Here is a 17082-nt window from a genome sequence, read left to right as displayed (position 1 = left end):
ATATATAGACACAAAGGTGCGCGCGTGGAGTTTTTCCACTTTGCACGCATGAAGCACAGGAGGGGTAGGGACGGCACACCTCTTATTTTTGGTAGACCGCAGAGCATTATATTAATTGATAGCAATCATACAATTTCCTTTACTTTCCCCTCCCCACTCCACTTGTTTCATGGACTCTCCTTCTTCCCACTTAATGTGATCTGTGCCTCATCAGCCTGCCGCGACCGCCTCTACTGCTCAAAACATCAGCACATCATATGAATAAGCAGGTGGGGACGCATGGTTAAGCCACGTCACATTACCCTCAACGATGTGGCCCACTTATTCCTGCGGCTGCTGCAGAAATGAACTCTCACGCCCAATCCCCACAGGGCCCCAAGGTGACGTTTTCTCACACGAGAGCCCTGACATCCCTCCACTTGTCAGAACGGTGACCAGGCGCACAAAGTCATTGACGTGACACTTGTAGTTGCCGTCCACCGGTATTCCAAGAGTATGCAGGGCGCGCTCCACTTCTTCACGAGTTGCAGGCAAGCCGAGCCCACGCCAGAGACCCTCCTCCACGCATATGGCGAGTGGCACACCGTTAAGGAGTGCCGAGGGCTCGGCTGCTTGTTCTGCTGCACTGCAGTTTATTGGGCAGGCGGCGGTGGTGGGAATGACAGTTGGAGAGGTGTGTGTATTGCTACTGCTGTCGGCGGAGAGTGCACCACTGTTGCTGTTTCTACAACCCGACTTTGCAGCCACACGGTACGGCCTAGTCGCAACACCAAAGGAGCTTGTGCTGGGGCCGCGGATATCTTCTGCACACACCTTCTGTTGCTGCTGCTGCTGCGTTGTCTGTGGTGGTGTCACCGATGAGGGCTGTGCTGCGCCATCCGCCGATGGCTTCTGCCGAGCCGACTCACCTATAGAATAGAAAGTCCCGCGCAAGACTTCCATCGGGTAACGGCCTTGGATCATGAACGCCATTCGCGCTAGAAAGGCTTCGAAATATATACAGTCAATTAAATTCGACTCAGACCCCGTCACCACTGTCGTTGTCGCCGATATGCGCTTCTGACATTCCATGTCATTCGCTTGATCGGGTGATGCTTCAGTGTCGTAGCGCAGTGCGGCGATATTCCTAACTTCATCAAACAAGTCCGCAATGATTGGAGTATCTGGAAGTGGAATATTTACATTCTGAATGATGTCGGAGAGGGCGTTGATATCCACCATCTTCGCTTCTGCCCCTACGCTCTCGACCTTGGCGCTGCGGAACTCCTGTAGAAAGTCTTGCAAGTCCATGGACGCCACGCTGAAGGCCGAAAGGTCGCTACGTGTGCTTTCGTCGCGATCCAGTGTGGGTGGCATTGGCCCTCCATAGAATATGTCGTTGGTTGCCCCAAAACGGACACCACATACCCCCTGAACCACCTCATTCCGGCTGCTCCCTCTTGATGACGGCCGCATTGCATGGGTAGCGGGTCGCGCACCGTTGACACTCCCACGATAGTTGGTGCAACTTAATTCGGAAAATGCCGGCGGCGTTGGAGTCCTTGCTCGCCCAGATGCAAGCGTGAAGGCATTCATGGGCTCGCACGTCGTTACTGAAGGCGTGGCAGATGTCGTTAGAGGTGTCGTCGTTGGTGTCGCGTTAGCTAGTGATAATCCCGCCGCATCTACGCTCGCTGGTGGGGTATTCAAATTTTCACCGACATGGCGGCAACCAGACTCTGTGGCCACATTCATAGAATGCACAAAAGGGTCTTCAGCACCGCTGACGGGGTTGTTGCCGCGTGTCGGTGGCTCAGGATTCAAGCCCTCACTCACCAATGCAGTTCGGGTGAAGGGCGCACATGGTGAAGTTGGTGGGACTGGCTCCTTACCTTCAATAGTGCCGCTACCGGTGGCACCCTCCCGTATGGACTCATTCGTTGCCTGTTTACTATGGTTAGGGGGATTGCCGCCATTGCTAAGGTTGTTGCTGTTGTTACTGGCACGTAGTTGCTCGACAATGTGGAGCAAAGGGTCATTCGGGAGATCATTCAACACATTGCTGAATAAACCCTCTACCTTTGATGGAATACAGTGGCGTTGCAGATAGGCGCAATTATCATCTGCATCCGATTGCTGCTGCAGCTGTTGATGGTGGTGCTTCTGATTACGCGTCGAGTGTGTGGATGAGCTAGGCTGCTGGGCCGTCTGCTGTTGCGTTGTGGAATACCGACGTGGGGCAACAACCGAACCGTCATGGGCAAGGATAACGTTCTGCATCAGATGCTCACGGGATAACGAACTGCAATGAATAAACAAAAGCCACAACAATCGTCAACGGCGGAGTCAGAAGCTCGAAAGTACACGTACTCCTACGCCTCGTTGATACCTTACAAAACTAGAGTCCCAACTCTGGTGGGGTGTTTCTTTGTGATACCGGCTACACTCCTACAAAGTTTGTTCCCCCTTCTCCCTCGCCTTACAATTTAGTCTTGATACGAATAACACACCAAGATGCTGGTTGCGAAAAAGAAAACATAATGGGGATGGGGAAAGGCAGACGCGGGTAGAACTAAAAAATAGAACAGCACACAAACCGAGTGAAAAGGAACTGTGCAGGGGGGAAGAGACTCAATAAGCTCAGGTTTTAAAACATACACGTATCCAGTTACTTCTGTATGTGAACCTCCATGAAGCGAATGGGCTCCGTTACCGCGGACGTCATCTGAAACTCGTGGATGTATTTCCACACTGTTGGGAACTCCCGCTTCAAAGTGTAGACGAAACTCTTTGCGTTGTCACACACTTCGCCAGGAACCATCCCACCGTGCCCGACACGCACCACAAGCTGCCCGGCTTGGCGAACGCGGACAACAGAGCCCGATGCTCCCTGCGCAAGGCGGAGGGTTAGATTACCTTGCTCATCAAGGTTGTGCAGGGGGGTAATGCACTTCCTTGAAAGTTTCACCAGCGGGGGCATCCCCACTGGCGCTTTTTCCGTTTCAACGTATTGCTGGCTACCTTTAACAATCGCCCCATCTGGGGGCTTCTGCGAACCTTTTCGCCCCTGCTCATTCTTCCTATCAGATTTTTCGTCGGCTACAGTAGATGGGACCTTCATTGTTGCCACCTTCGTCACTACCGCCCCATCGGTAATGCACGACGGTAGCTTTGATACAATACGCGAGTCTACAACAAAGTGGGCAAACGTTTTGGCGACTTGCGCTGCCCGCCGTGCAGCCTCTGTATCCCCTCGCTTGCATATGGCCTCAGCCGTAACCACAGCGTCGTAATAGCCGTGTCTCTTGTTTACTTTAAACGCGCCACCTGATAGGAGGCGTGGAACAATAAGACATGTCGTGCGGCCATTCATCACATACGTGCGGTTGGGGAGCTGGAAGACGTACTTTCCCGTTAGTTCTGGGCACTGTGTTACTACCACCGCGGGTACAACAAATTCAATAAAGATACCCTCCGCCGACGCGGCATCCGCGCTACCGCAAACACGCTGCACTTTGTGGAGAACCGCCCGAGTTATAATTAATCGTTTATCCTGCGGCATGTGGTATATATGTACTTACTGTAAATTACTTAAAACAAACAGGACTTCCTCGCTGCCGTTGGTTCCTTATTATCTATTTTCTACCAACTCTTGACCGTCTTCCGCTGGGAAACAGCACGACCGTGTTCCAATGGCGGAGTAATATCGACCAGGGAATTTTAGGAGGTAAATCCGTCTTACCTATCAAGTCCTTCGTGGGTACCCATGTTATGTTTTAAAGGAAAACGATGGGAGAAATACGGGGAAAAATGTGAAGGCAACAGTGATGAATCTCCGGTGGCATCGACGGCAGCTCGCAATCACACCCTTAATAAGTACATATACATATACATATATTATTTATTTGTTTAACCAGCTTGTGCTCAAAGCAGTGTATCTCTGGGTGAAATGAACAAGCAGATAAATCTATGAAGTAGAAGCGCAGGTAAAGGGTGCAGGTTGGGGCAGACAGGAATCCGTTGAAACACAACATCTAACAGTGTCCCTACCCTTTAGGTTATCACAACTAACGCGCTACTGTGTGATATCTTAGTTTCTTTCCTCAATCATCGTCCACCATTAGCTTGTTCTGAGAAAAGGGGTGCTGAAGTTGTGAATTTGCGTCACCGTTGTTGCTCTCTTGCGTGAAGTTCGGAATGGCGCTAGACGTTACTTGAGGCAGCTCTTCCACCAACATTCTCTTTTTTCTCGGTGGTTGCGGCACTAGTGGCATGTCAGTGCTGACCTGGCTATCAAGGTCGTGGTAAGCCGTGAAGGCGGCATCTGTTCTCAGTGGGTGCTCCTCAGGGGCATTTCCCCCCTCATCAACACTGTTTTTCTCTCCCTGAGAACGCGGGTGTTTTGCCCTTGTTTTCCCCTTGATAGTTACTAGCTCGCACTCGGTATCTTCGACACTCTGCCGCTGAGCGGGGAAGTTCTTCTCATAGAAGTCAACAGCCCGGGCGTCAGCAAATATAGCTGACGGATCGAACGCTGTAAGCATCAGATCCTCCCGGGACCGCACCCTTGACAATGCTACGTACGCCTGGCCGCAGTCAAAAAAACATTTGTTCAATCGCACACTCACCAGGGGAAGTGTCATCCCTTGCGCGCGATGTACCGTTATGGCCCATGATAACTGTAAGGGAATTTGGGTGCGGGTTGCAATTACTCTTCCCTCAGGACCCAACACCTCCATGGAAACACGGGGGACCAGCACCTCCTCACCACCACTAGTGGCGAAGCAAACCACTGGAAGAGCTGGACCTCGGGTTTGCTCGGCAAAGGAAACAACGACACCTTGATCACCGTTAGAAAGATGAGGAGCATCAGGTAGTGACGCTAGGAGAACGACTTGTGCACCTATGCGCAACTCCAGTAATTGTTGAAGAGAAACCTCCTTTTCCAAGTTCATCCCTGGAATAGCCGCATAATCCTCCGATTCATAGCGGTGAAAATGTACATCCTCAAGCATCTTGAGCCGTTCCGCATTGTACTCTGTCGCCTCGTCACGGCGGGCGACGATCAGTGTCGGTTCGATGCCATGCCGCTCCTTTATCTGACGGGTACTGCACTCGTTCAAAATCCTCTCAACACGTCTCGTATAGCGACCAAAGCGTATGTCCTCTAAACATAGTGCAAAGTCGGGGTCGTTCATCTGCCTGTAGCTCTTCCTGAACCCAACGAGAGCAAGCTTCAGACTCTCCCACGTGGCAGTTTCAAAACACCACTTCAACTTGCCCGGGATGGGATTGCTGTCCGTGTCAGTGTCATTCCCGTTTGTCCACTCGTTACGAGCCTTGGGTGAATCTACAGGCGGGAGCTGCAGGAAGTCGCCAAGGAGAATAACCTGAATGCCACCAAATGGTTTTTCAGGTGCCCCACGCAGACTTCTAGCAATTTCGTCAATCATGGAAAATGTATCGGGGGAGATGTTCCCAATCTCATCGATAATCAGCGTTTGGCATTGCCGCCATGCGCGCACCACCTCCGGTTTGCTTTTCACACGGTTGTATACTCTGTTAAAACCTCCCTCTCCCCGCCCAATACCCGCAAAAGAATGGATCGTACACCCACCTAGTAAGCGGGCGGACATACCCGTAGAGGCGGTTACGACTGTTCTATCGTCACGAGGTAGGACATTTCTTACCAGATGGAGTAGCCACTCTGTCTTGCCCGTGCCAGCGGAGCCTGTTATAAAAACATTGCTCCCAGTGCAGACAAGCCGCGTCGCAACTATTTGATCCGTTGTCCATTGCATCCTACCGGGTGTTGTTGACCCCTCCAACTGTGGATTCAACTCGTCTCCCCCCATATGTTTCGGCAGCTTGCCCCCACTATGTGCAGAAGGGAGACCCGTTGGGCGCTCCTGCAGAATCGACTCAACGCCGTCTCCGTTCCTTTCCCCACGCGCACCCTCCAGGGGGTTGCAACTAACTCCTCCCACTGCACAACTGTCGTCTTCACCCCCACCCCATTCAAACTGTTCGTAGTCCAAATGGGTATCAGTACCACCGTCCATATTTGTGATCCTTTTTGTATCCACTACGTTCGTGCGGGTAATGCGCTGCACTCGGCATGCGACGTTCTTTTCTATATCCTTCCACCGACTGCGATCCTGCAAAGTGGCCGCCATCATCTGTAGCGCGTCAACGTCTGCAAATGTCTCGATGAACACGCTGCAGAGGCGTTTTTGATGCGGCACAACAACTGTCAGTTTTCCCTCCATCGCGTATAGGGAAAGCACTTGCCGCACACCTTCTAGTCGGAAAAAAGTTCCCTGGTGGCGCTTATGTCGGCTTGAACGAACGACGAGACACGGCCCTTGTCCTGTCTGTCGCGAGAGAAAACACTCAGTGCCACCCCATGGTCCTACTCGCTCACCGTCTTCGGCAGTTACCTGTATGCGACCTCGCACGGATGTTAAAGTTATCTTTGGTCGCAGTACTGCCATAATCCAATTTTCATGTAAAACAGCGTATTTGTTCAATGTGTGTATATAGGCAAATATACAAAACACTTGGAGTCCCCCTTTTTTGCTAATGTATATTTTGTGTTTGTGTGGCTGTGTGGGGTGAAATGTGTATTACCTCTTCAGGGGGGAAGTGGCACGAGGAGGAGCAGCCTGATGCCAGACACAACATTTTCACGAGTTAAGGAATAAGTGGAAATGCTCGCAAAAGCGGCACACAAACACAACCGCCACCACAACAAAGACAAGGTGAGAGAGGTTGCTCCGACTAAATTTGACGGATGTTACTCGCGCTGTGCCGAACGCACATCCAACTTGAAATAGGAAGAAAAAAGGATAGTCATCCACCTTTGATCGTGTTGCTCTCCCCACTATCCTTCTCCACTTGCAACTGATCTTCCAATTGCTTTTCTACTCGGAAGCCTATGTTCCTTCTTACAATTTCCCTCGCGCCCGCCTCCACAGCAGCCCGTCGCAGACGATCCACTTCAACTCCGCTCATATTACTGCTGGTTGGCGTGATAGACAGCACGCGACGCAACTCTCTCTCCATCAAATCGTGGCTGCACTGCAATGCCAATGCGGCGTGCCGCGCATGAATTGCCGCCTTATGCACAGCCTGGTGAGACTCCTCCAGTCGCTTCAGCAGGGCCTCGTGAACGGCAACTTGACTCAACTGTAGCTCCGCTATGCGTTGTTGGGCGGCCGCAAGCTCCCGGCGCAACGTAGCAACTTCTTCAAAGTTGGAGAGTTTCCGTGTTGCTACGTGGCGCCCGCTCACCAGCAACAAATTCAGCGCCCTCCCCGCATATTCCCCAGACACATTTACACGCAGTCGGTGGTGCCCTCGACGCATTGCCACTATTACCACTTCCCTGTATATTGCAACGTTTCTGTGTTGGAACTGTACGAAAAAAAAGGCAGGAGCAGAATAAATAAATGGATCAATGGGTGTGCGTTCCTTACTGCGGGTAAGTAGACCCGAGGTATCGCCAAAACACCAACACCGCCACCGTCTATACGGTGGACTGTGCTCCGTGGTAGTTCACAGCCTGTACCCCAAGACAGTATGTAAACACACCATCGGACCCCAGAAGGGCAGTGGAGTGATTTCTTCAACAATATAGGTAGAAAAAAAACACCAAACAACCATAACAAAGAAGTCAAAGAGCGAACATGTTACCCACATCTCTAACAAAAAGAACGGCAATCGCACGCAGCTGCGCCTCTGCAAATACTCCCTCCTTCCCTTCACTGCTTCTCCCCCTCACTCGAAAAAAAAAGTGGGTGGAGGGAAACTGTTTATTTGTATCCCCAGGCGATGCAACTCATGGAAGAAACCAGAAAAGAGGGCGACGCAATGTAATTAATATAAAGTGAGCCAAAGAGAGTAGTGGTAATAATTATATTAGAAACAGTGGTATATTTACTGTTTTGTTTATGCTTCTTTCGTTGATATTTTTGTCGCTACCGATCCTTTATCCAACTCAACTACACCACAACACCGGAAGGGTGGGAAAGGATAAACCTAAAACATGGAAAGTACGTAAAATCGTGGTGTAGGCGGCGCGTTCAACAACTTAAGTCACACTGAAAGAAGAGATACTAATAAAGAGAACCAGGACACCGATTGCCAAAAAAGGGTACCATCCCCGACCTCATTCCTTACTTCCTTTCACGTGTTTATACATTTATTTATACGCATTTAGCCGTTGGAAAGATGGGTTCATATTTCCTCATCTATTCCACCACTTCTCCCCCTTCCCTTGTTTGTTGTTTCGGATTGGTGATGGCTTGTTATGTATGTGTAGATATATAAATACATGTGCACAAAAATCTTTGTCACCTCTTTGCACTTTAGATACTAACGCAACACCGCCATCGCGCAAAGAATGTTTGTCATTATCACCCCCGATTCCCCTCACTCGTCGCCGATGGGATAGCACTTAGTTATCATTACTTCTATCCGTTAATATATCGATATCGATATCTTTCTTCAGAGCTCTCACTGCTTACTTTCTAATTTACCGTGCGTCTAATGGTGTCTATGTAAACCAACAATTTTTTTTGCTTTTTCTCTATGCAAGGACAAATTCAACCTCTCACTTCCGGTTGATATTCTGAGAATCGCAAGTACAATGCCTTCACAGTAACAAAAGAAGAGAGCAAAGCCACTCGTTAGTTAGTTAATCCAACATCGTTGGATTCTGCACAAATAAAAACACTGATGATGAATATTCTGCTTTGTTTTGTCGCGAACCGCAACCGAAAGAGAAGCTGACACGAAGGTAGAAGCCCCACCGCTGGTTCCTCACGTCATATTACGACAAGTGCATCCTTTTCTGCTACAGAACCTCAATGTACTTTTCTACATCTTTTGTGAAATCTGACGTTTCGTCTAATAGCAGCAGCCGCTGGCTTTCCAGCGTGCCCGTACAGAACTCGCGTGCCTTAAGAATATCGGACATTCGCTTTGCAAAATCCAGCAATTTTCTATAGGAATAAATCAACAACCTCCGTTTCCGCTCTACGAGTTCTTTATCGTGCAACAAGTGCATGCGGTGGATCTCATGCTGAAGCTCCCGTAAGTCATCCCTTTTCAACCTCATTTCTATCCTTGCCATCTCGCAGAACTCTGTTTGGTTGAGACGTAACCACATATCTGCTTCTCTTTCCTTGAGAGAAGACGATTCCTCTAGCAAAGCAGCGCTAGCGGCATTCTGTTCGGCAGCCGTGTACACATACGAGTCAAGGTCAAATCGCATAGAGTCCAGCAACCGCCTCATCACTGCACTCTGGTTGCGTCGATTCGGCGCCATACACTTGCGTTGCGAGCCGTCGTCAAAAGCATTTGACCGTCCTTGAGGAATAGAGCCACCAGGCTCATTCATCGCCAACCCGACGTTCTCATCGTGATTTGCCCTGTGCATTCTCAGTGGTACCCAGTGGGAGCATCTATTCGAACCACGATGGAACGCACCTCTCCCTCCACAGCAAGTGTTTACAGCATTACATACAGCTAAATAGTCTGTCTGGCCACCGTTTGAATAATTTGTATCACACGCGCTGTCGGTCGCAGGTTGACATCCGTTGCTTTCTGCTTTTAGTGGTGGCTTCCCCTCTTGCACACCTTGACCCTGTTGGTTACCCTGTGAGAAGCAGCTTCCCCTGAAACTAGATATATAGGAGGGTGATTGTGACATTTTTGTTGACATTTGGCTCTCCAGGACTGCTCTGAGTTCCTCGAGGTGCTGTTGCAGTTGCTTGATGGACTCCCTCAGCTCTGGTTCATTGCTAAAACTGAAGTAGGCTAACTGCGACTGCATGTCCTCGATGGAAGACACCAACTCTGACATTCCCTCCAGGTCTTCTATTTCCTCCCTCGGCAGAGGGACCCGCGGCCCCTCTGTCGGTGAAGGAGCAGTTGACGAGCGTCTCCTCGACGCCAAAAGCCCACCCACCAACGCCACGCCACGAACGGAGGAAGTACACCTCTCAGAACGCCCGGTTCGAAATGTCGTACTCGCGGAAGGCACTGGGCCGAGATGCTTACCATTTTGGTCTTCCTTCACAGCGTCAACGCTCCTTCCAACATCAGGGGAAACCCGCAAGGATTCTGGAGACCACATTCCTTTTGCCCTACGAAGCAGTGAATGTGAACTCCCACCGCGTGAACGCAGATTCCCATCAACAATGGGACAAGTGCCGGTACCACTTTCAATGGAACGATAACCACAGTAAAAAGTGGAGAACACCTTCAATACCTCAGAAAGATGCCTTTCCTCACAACTCAGCGCTCCGGGTTCCCTTTCAGCCCTTTCTACGAGTCGCGTAAGATATGACACCAAACGATCGAACGAAGCAGGGTTTTTTACAAATAGTTCGGGTTTCAGATTCAGCATTTCAGGAGTTGCCTGAGCGGTGAGGTGGTTCACGACGTCGCTCTCATCGAGTTCCTCTGAAAGTTTTCGTTCCACACCTTTTTCATGGGTGCAAGCAGCGGGGGCACTTTGCTGCGCCGTCTGCGGCCATGTCCTCAGCCCGGTAGGTAGAACACCACCAGGGGGCTCCCTGCCATTGGACCACGAACGACTTCGAAGATGTTCCCTTGCTTTATTTTCCTTCAAGTGAACTAGTGATCTCACAGAGGACACATGATGAAGCCCCAAATTTTCCTTCCCGTCAACAGCGTGGTCGCTATCCGTTTTCCCCGTATAATTTTTGTTGGAAAGAGCTTCGGAGTTGGATGCGTCCTTGTGTGGCTTCTCTGCTAATTGCTTTTGTAGCGCTTCAATTTCAGCCCTGAGGTTCTCACTTTCTTCTTCAAGAATTGTGTATGCTTCGATGTGCCTTGCGTCGTTTGCTTCTTGCTCCTCTGTCAGTTTTGCTAGTTCGTTTTCGAGGGTTTCGCAGTTCTTTTTGTAGTAGTCTGCCCTTTCCTGCGTTTTCTGTAGCTGTTCTTCTCTTGCCATAAGTTCTTTCTGAAGCATGTAAACCTCTTTCCCGAGATCTAGTACCCTTAACTGAAGTTTACCCACCTCACTTGACAAATCCCGCGGGAAACTATCACTCACTGACGCCACAGAACAACTATCCACCACTACTTTTTCGTCACCAAAGCGAACAGCTTCGTATACAGCCACGTCGCCATTGTTTTCGCTCACCTTTAATGAGGTGGAAGCATCAAGTCTGTTTGATGGCCGCCGTTGCACATCCTCCATGACATCAGGCATAACAATTGCAACAGGGTCAGTCATTGTGCAACAATTTGAGTGTGAACGGATATCCGTCATTGTTCCACAGTTGATAAGTTCCTTTGTTAGACGGCGTTGCATATCCTCCATGACATCAGGCATGACAATTGCAACAGGGTCAGTCATTGTGCAACAATTTGAGTGTGAACGGATATCCGTCATTGTTCCACAGTTGATAAGTTCCTTTGTTAGACGGCGTTGCATATCCTCCATGACATCAGGCATAACAATTGCAACAGGGTCAGTCATTGTGCAACAATTTGAGTGTGAACGGATATCCGTCATTGTTCCACAGTTGATAAGTTCCTTTGTTAGACGGCGTTGCATATCCTCCATGACATCAGGCATAACAATTGCAACAGGGTCAGTCATTGTGCAACAATTTGAGTGTGAACGGATATCCGTCATTGTTCCACAGTTGATAAGTTCCTTTGTTAGACGGCGTTGCATATCCTCCATGACATCAGGCATGACAATTGCAACAGGGTCAGTCATTGTGCAACAATTTGAGTGTGTTCGACGATCTGTCATAGTAGCGCGGTTAGTGGAGATGGTGCCATCTGTCATCGTACCACAGTTGATAAGCTCCTTTGTTAGACGGCGTTGCATATCCTCCATGACATCAGGCATAACAATTGCAACAGGGTCAGTCATCCTTCCTCTGTGAACGAGGTCGTTGATGTGGTGGCTTGTTACATTTGGTTGCGATACTACAACCACGCTCGTTTGAGGTCGTTGCTCTTGTGGCGAGGATAACCGAGGGTGCGGTGAACTTCTTGGAGTGGTACGAGGCGAATCCATTTTTTCCATAAGTGCCTCCCTTTTCGTGACGTCGATGTCGGGCGTGTCCTTTCTACGGGTTTGCTGGGAGTACTGGCAGTGATGATTGGACCGGCTGCATGCGTCTGACGTATCGCATGTGACTGGGTAGTAACCTTGACTTTCCGCATAATCCATTATAATCCTCAACGATTGTTGCATGCTTTCTGGGTCTATCGCTGTATTACTCTGTGCTACATCAAATCTTGAAGTTTGTGACACTGAACGCCTTAGCAGTGTCTGTGCAACTACATTTAGCGCATCTCTAACATGTTCTGGGCTATCTTGAGGAAGCCCGACGGTTTCAGTCGCTGTTTGAGCAGCGACGTACGTGAAGAGAAATGCCAGTGCGGTAGTGAAGGAGCTGCTTTTCATGTGGTTTGTGGCTTCAGCGGAGAAATCCTCGGACTCTTCACTCTTGAGAAAAGCCCTCACCGCACCGTCAATTAAATCCAGCGCTTCGCGTGTAACAGGCTGTACCATTTCTTCTCTCAAATTTTCGATTTCAGTGAGGGCGGTGATTCTTTCTTCAGCCAAATAACACGCAAGAAGGGCCTCCTCCAACGAGAGTCCGCCACACAATCTCCGCCTCTGCAATTTGGTCACCACATCATCCTTGAGCACCGCGGCTGCCCGTTGCAATGCACCTCCTAGTACAAAACGCGGGACCTCTGTTTCCCTCAGCATGTCTTCGAGGAAGCTGCTACTATCTCCGTTGGCCTCGGAGGTACTAGAAACGCTGCTACTTCCACTCGAAAATAAATTGCTGGAAGTGAAGAACTGACGCATTGCTTCGAGTGCTTTCTGAACCTTCACAGATGCGAAAATATCCGACAAATATCCACCGCGCTCACGTGCAATGCTGAAGACGGCGGTCATCGCCACTTGCAAGTGAGCATATACGCAGCTGTCAAGTGCACCTTCTCCATCACCGTGACAAACCCTATCTTCCCCCTTCACAGTAGAGGAGTTGCTGACCATTGGCTCCACCAAGAGTGCATTTCTGGCAGATATAAGAACCTCGAATAGAGCCTCGCACGGCACACAACCTTCAAGAGCGCCGTCTCCTGCAAGGGCACCGCGTTGCTGAACCAAAAACCTACGAATAACCGAGACGACGCTGCCATCATAATCAGCACGAATGGAGCCAAGTGTTCTATGAACAACTCCAAGAGATTGCAAAAGCACCTTATCATCACAGTCATCGAACAAGCCAATATTGATACCCACATCGCGTGGATTGCAGTAAGAAAACAAAAGAGCATGAGCATACACATCGTCCAAGCACCACCACTCAAACTGTCCTTCCCCAATTACGGGGACAAATGAAGAAACAACACTCGAAGCAAATATGGTGTTTCGTGCAATATATGAACACTCACGGGTATTCACAGATGTATTCCTACAAAACGTTTCCCCACTCAACGACACATTTTCAGCGGTACCCGATACACAAGACACACGCCGATCAAGCGAATTAGATTGACGGCAAACCTCTGTCATAGTAGCGCGGTTAGTGGAGACGGTGCCATCTGTCATCGTACCACAGTTGATAAGTTCCTTTGTTAGACGGCGTTGCATATCCTCCATGACATCAGGCATAACAATTGCAACAGGGTCAGTCATTATGCAACAATTTGAGTGTGAACGGATATCCGTCATTGTTCCACAATTGATAAGTTCCTTTGTTAGACGGCGTTGCATATCCTCCATGACATCAGGCATGACAATTGCAACAGGGTCAGTCATTGTGCAACAATTTGAGTGTGAACGGATATCTGTCATCGTACCACAGTTGATAAGCTCCTTTGTTAGACGGCGTTGCATATCCTCCATGACATCAGGCATAACAATTGCAACAGGGTCAGTCATTGTGCAACAATTTGAGTGTGAACGGATATCTGTCATCGTACCACAGTTGATAAGCTCCTTTGTTAGACGGCGTTGCATATCCTCCATGACATCAGGCATAACAATTGCAACAGGGTCAGTCATTGTGCAACAATTTGAGTGTGAACGGATATCCGTCATTGTTCCACAATTGATAAGTTCCTTTGTTAGACGGCGTTGCATATCCTCCATGACATCAGGCATGACAATTGCAACAGGGTCAGTCATTGTGCAACAATTTGAGTGTGTTCGACGATCTGTCATAGTAGCGCGGTTAGTGGAGATGGTGCCATCTGTCATCGTACCACAATTGATAAGCTCCTTTGTTAGACGGCGTTGCATATCCTCCATGACATCAGGCATGACAATTGCAACAGGGTCAGTCATTGTGCAACAATTTGAGTGTGAACGGATATCTGTCATCGTACCACAGTTGATAAGCTCCTTTGTTAGACGGCGTTGCATATCCTCCATGACATCAGGCATAACAATTGCAACAGGGTCAGTCATTGTGCAACAATTTGAGTGTGAACGGATATCCGTCATCGTACCACAATTGATAAGCTCCTTTGTTAGACGGCGTTGCATATCCTCCATGACATCAGGCATGACAATTGCAACAGGGTCAGTCATTGTGCAACAATTTGAGTGTGTTCGACGATCTGTCATAGTAGCGCGGTTAGTGGAGACGGTGCCATCTGTCATTGTACCACAGTTGATAAGCTCCTTTGTTAGACGGCGTTGCATATCCTCCATGACATCAGGCATAACAATTGCAACAGGGTCAGTCATTGTGCAACAATTTGAGTGTGAACGGATATCCGTCATCGTACCACAATTGATAAGCTCCTTTGTTAGACGGCGTTGCATATCCTCCATGACATCAGGCATGACAATTGCAACAGGGTCAGTCATTGTGCAACAATTTGAGTGTGTTCGACGATCTGTCATAGTAGCGCGGTTAGTGGAGACGGTGCCATCTGTCATTGTACCACAGTTGATAAGCTCCTTTGTTAGACGGCGTTGCATATCCTCCATGACATCAGGCATAACAATTGCAACAGGGTCAGTCATTGTGCAACAATTTGAGTGTGAACGGATATCCGTCATCGTACCACAGTTGATAAGCTCCTTTGTTAGACGGCGTTGCATATCCTCCATGACATCAGGCATGACAATTGCAACAGGGTCAGTCATTGTGCAACAATTTGAGTGTGTTCGACGATCTGTCATAGTAGCGCGGTTAGTGGAGACGGTGCCATCTGTCATTGTACCACAGTTGATAAGCTCCTTTGTTAGACGGCGTTGCATATCCTCCATGACATCAGGCATAACAATTGCAACAGGGTCAGTCATTGTGCAACAATTTGAGTGTGAACGGATATCCGTCATTGTTCCACAATTGATAAGTTCCTTTGTTAGACGGCGTTGCATATCCTCCATGACATCAGGCATGACAATTGCAACAGGGTCAGTCATTGTGCAACAATTTGAGTGTGAACGGATATCCGTCATTGTGCCACAATTGATAAGTTCCTTTGTTAGACGGCGTTGCATATCCTCCATGACATCAGGCATAACAATTGCAACAGGGTCAGTCATTGTGCAACAATTTGAGTGTGAACGGATATCCGTCATTGTGCCACAATTGATAAGTTCCTTTGTTAGACGGCGTTGCATATCCTCCATGACATCAGGCATAACAATTGCAACAGGGTCAGTCATTGTGCAACAATTTGAGTGTGAACGAATATCCGTCATTGTGCCACAATTGATAAGTTCCTTTGTTAGACGGCGTGGCATATACTCCATGACATCAGGCATAACAATGGCAACAGGGTCAGTCATTGCGCCACAATTTGAGTGTGTTCGACGATCTGTCATAGTAGCGCGGTTAGTGGAGATGGTGCCATCTGTCATCGTACCACAGTTGATAAGCTCCTTTGTTAGACGGCGTTGCATATCCTCCATGACATCAGGCATAACAATTGCAACAGGGTCAGTCATTATGCAACAATTTGAGTGTGTTCGACGATCTGTCATAGTAGCGCGGTTAGTGGAGATGGTGCCATCTGTCATTGTTCCACAATTGATAAGCTCCTTTGTTAGACGGCGTTGCATATCCTCCATGACATCAGGCATAACAATTGCAACAGGGTCAGTCATTATGCAACAATTTGAGTGTGTTCGACGATCTGTCATAGTAGCGCGGTTAGTGGAGATGGTGCCATCTGTCATCGTACCACAGTTGATAAGCTCCTTTGTTAGACGGCGTTGCATATCCTCCATGACATCAGGCATAACAATTGCAACAGGGTCAGTCATTATGCAACAATTTGAGTGTGTTCGACGATCTGTCATAGTAGCGCGGTTAGTGGAGATGGTGCCATCTGTCATCGTACCACAATTGATAAGCTCCTTTGTTAGACGGCGTTGCATATCCTCCATGACATCAGGCATGACAATTGCAACAGGGTCAGTCATTGTGCAACAATTTGAGTGTGAACGGATATCTGTCATTGTTCCACAATTGATAAGTTCCTTTGTTAGACGGCGTTGCATATCCTCCATGACATCAGGCATGACAATTGCAACAGGGTCAGTCATTGTGCAACAATTTGAGTGTGTTCGACGATCTGTCATAGTAGCGCGGTTTTTATAATCATTATAATTATTTTTTCGCGTATTATTTTTGTTGGAAAGAGCTTCGTAGTTGGATGCGTCCTTGTGTGGCTTCTCTGCTAATTGCTTTTGTAGCGCTTCAATTTCAGCCCTGAGGTTCTCACTTTCTTCTTCAAGAATTGTGTATGCTTCGATGTGCCTTGCGTCGTTTGCTTCTTGCTCCTCTGTCAGTTTTGCTAGTTCGTTTTCGAGGGTTTCGCAGTTCTTTTTGTAGTAGTCTCCTGTTTCCTGCGTTTGCTGTAGCTGTTCTTCTCTTGCTATAAGTTCTTTCTGAAGTCTTTCAATTTCTTTTGTTAATGACGCGATCGCAGCACTCATGCTCTCACATTTTGTGCACATAGAATTTTCACCTTCCGTGTTTTCCCGGCTTCTAATAATTTCTTGCAAAACTCTTATTTGTTTTTCCAACTGTTTTGTGTGTTCCTTGTAGAACTCCAGCTGTTGAT

General features: G+C 48.6%; 5 protein-coding genes across 5 annotated transcripts; all 5 read right to left on the bottom strand.

Moving 5' to 3' along the window:
- Positions 1-321: 321 nt before the first annotated feature.
- Positions 322-2259, bottom strand: TbgDal_X1020 (hypothetical protein, conserved; the record flags this gene model as incomplete). The annotated part of the gene is made up of 1 exon (XM_011778985.1): positions 322-2259. The coding sequence occupies one exon, from the start codon at positions 2257-2259 to the stop codon at positions 322-324; it is 1938 nt and encodes a 645-aa protein (XP_011777287.1).
- Positions 2260-2647: 388 nt separating this feature from the next.
- On the bottom strand, positions 2648-3541 carry TbgDal_X1010 (hypothetical protein, conserved; the record flags this gene model as incomplete). The annotated part of the gene is made up of 1 exon (XM_011778984.1): positions 2648-3541. One exon carries the CDS (start codon positions 3539-3541, stop codon positions 2648-2650), a length of 894 nt encoding a protein of 297 aa, XP_011777286.1.
- A 541-nt stretch (positions 3542-4082) lies between these two features.
- Positions 4083-6473, bottom strand: TbgDal_X1000 (DNA repair and recombination helicase protein PIF1, putative; the record flags this gene model as incomplete). The annotated part of the gene is made up of 1 exon (XM_011778983.1): positions 4083-6473. The coding sequence occupies one exon, from the start codon at positions 6471-6473 to the stop codon at positions 4083-4085; it is 2391 nt and encodes a 796-aa protein (XP_011777285.1).
- Positions 6474-6831: 358 nt separating this feature from the next.
- On the bottom strand, positions 6832-7347 carry TbgDal_X990 (hypothetical protein, conserved; the record flags this gene model as incomplete). Its single annotated transcript, XM_011778982.1, has 1 exon — positions 6832-7347. One exon carries the CDS (start codon positions 7345-7347, stop codon positions 6832-6834), a length of 516 nt encoding a protein of 171 aa, XP_011777284.1.
- Positions 7348-8836: 1489 nt separating this feature from the next.
- TbgDal_X980 (kinesin, putative) lies at positions 8837-16975 on the bottom strand (the record flags this gene model as incomplete). Its single annotated transcript, XM_011778981.1, has 1 exon — positions 8837-16975. The coding sequence occupies one exon, from the start codon at positions 16973-16975 to the stop codon at positions 8837-8839; it is 8139 nt and encodes a 2712-aa protein (XP_011777283.1).
- Between the last annotated feature and the right edge of the window lie 107 nt (positions 16976-17082).

The sequence above is a fragment of the Trypanosoma brucei genome, chromosome 10 (assembly GCF_000210295.1).
Source record: "Trypanosoma brucei gambiense DAL972 chromosome 10, complete sequence".
In the NCBI taxonomy this organism is placed as follows: Eukaryota; Euglenozoa; class Kinetoplastea; order Trypanosomatida; family Trypanosomatidae; genus Trypanosoma; species Trypanosoma brucei.
This window is presented reverse-complemented; position numbering and strand designations above follow the sequence as displayed.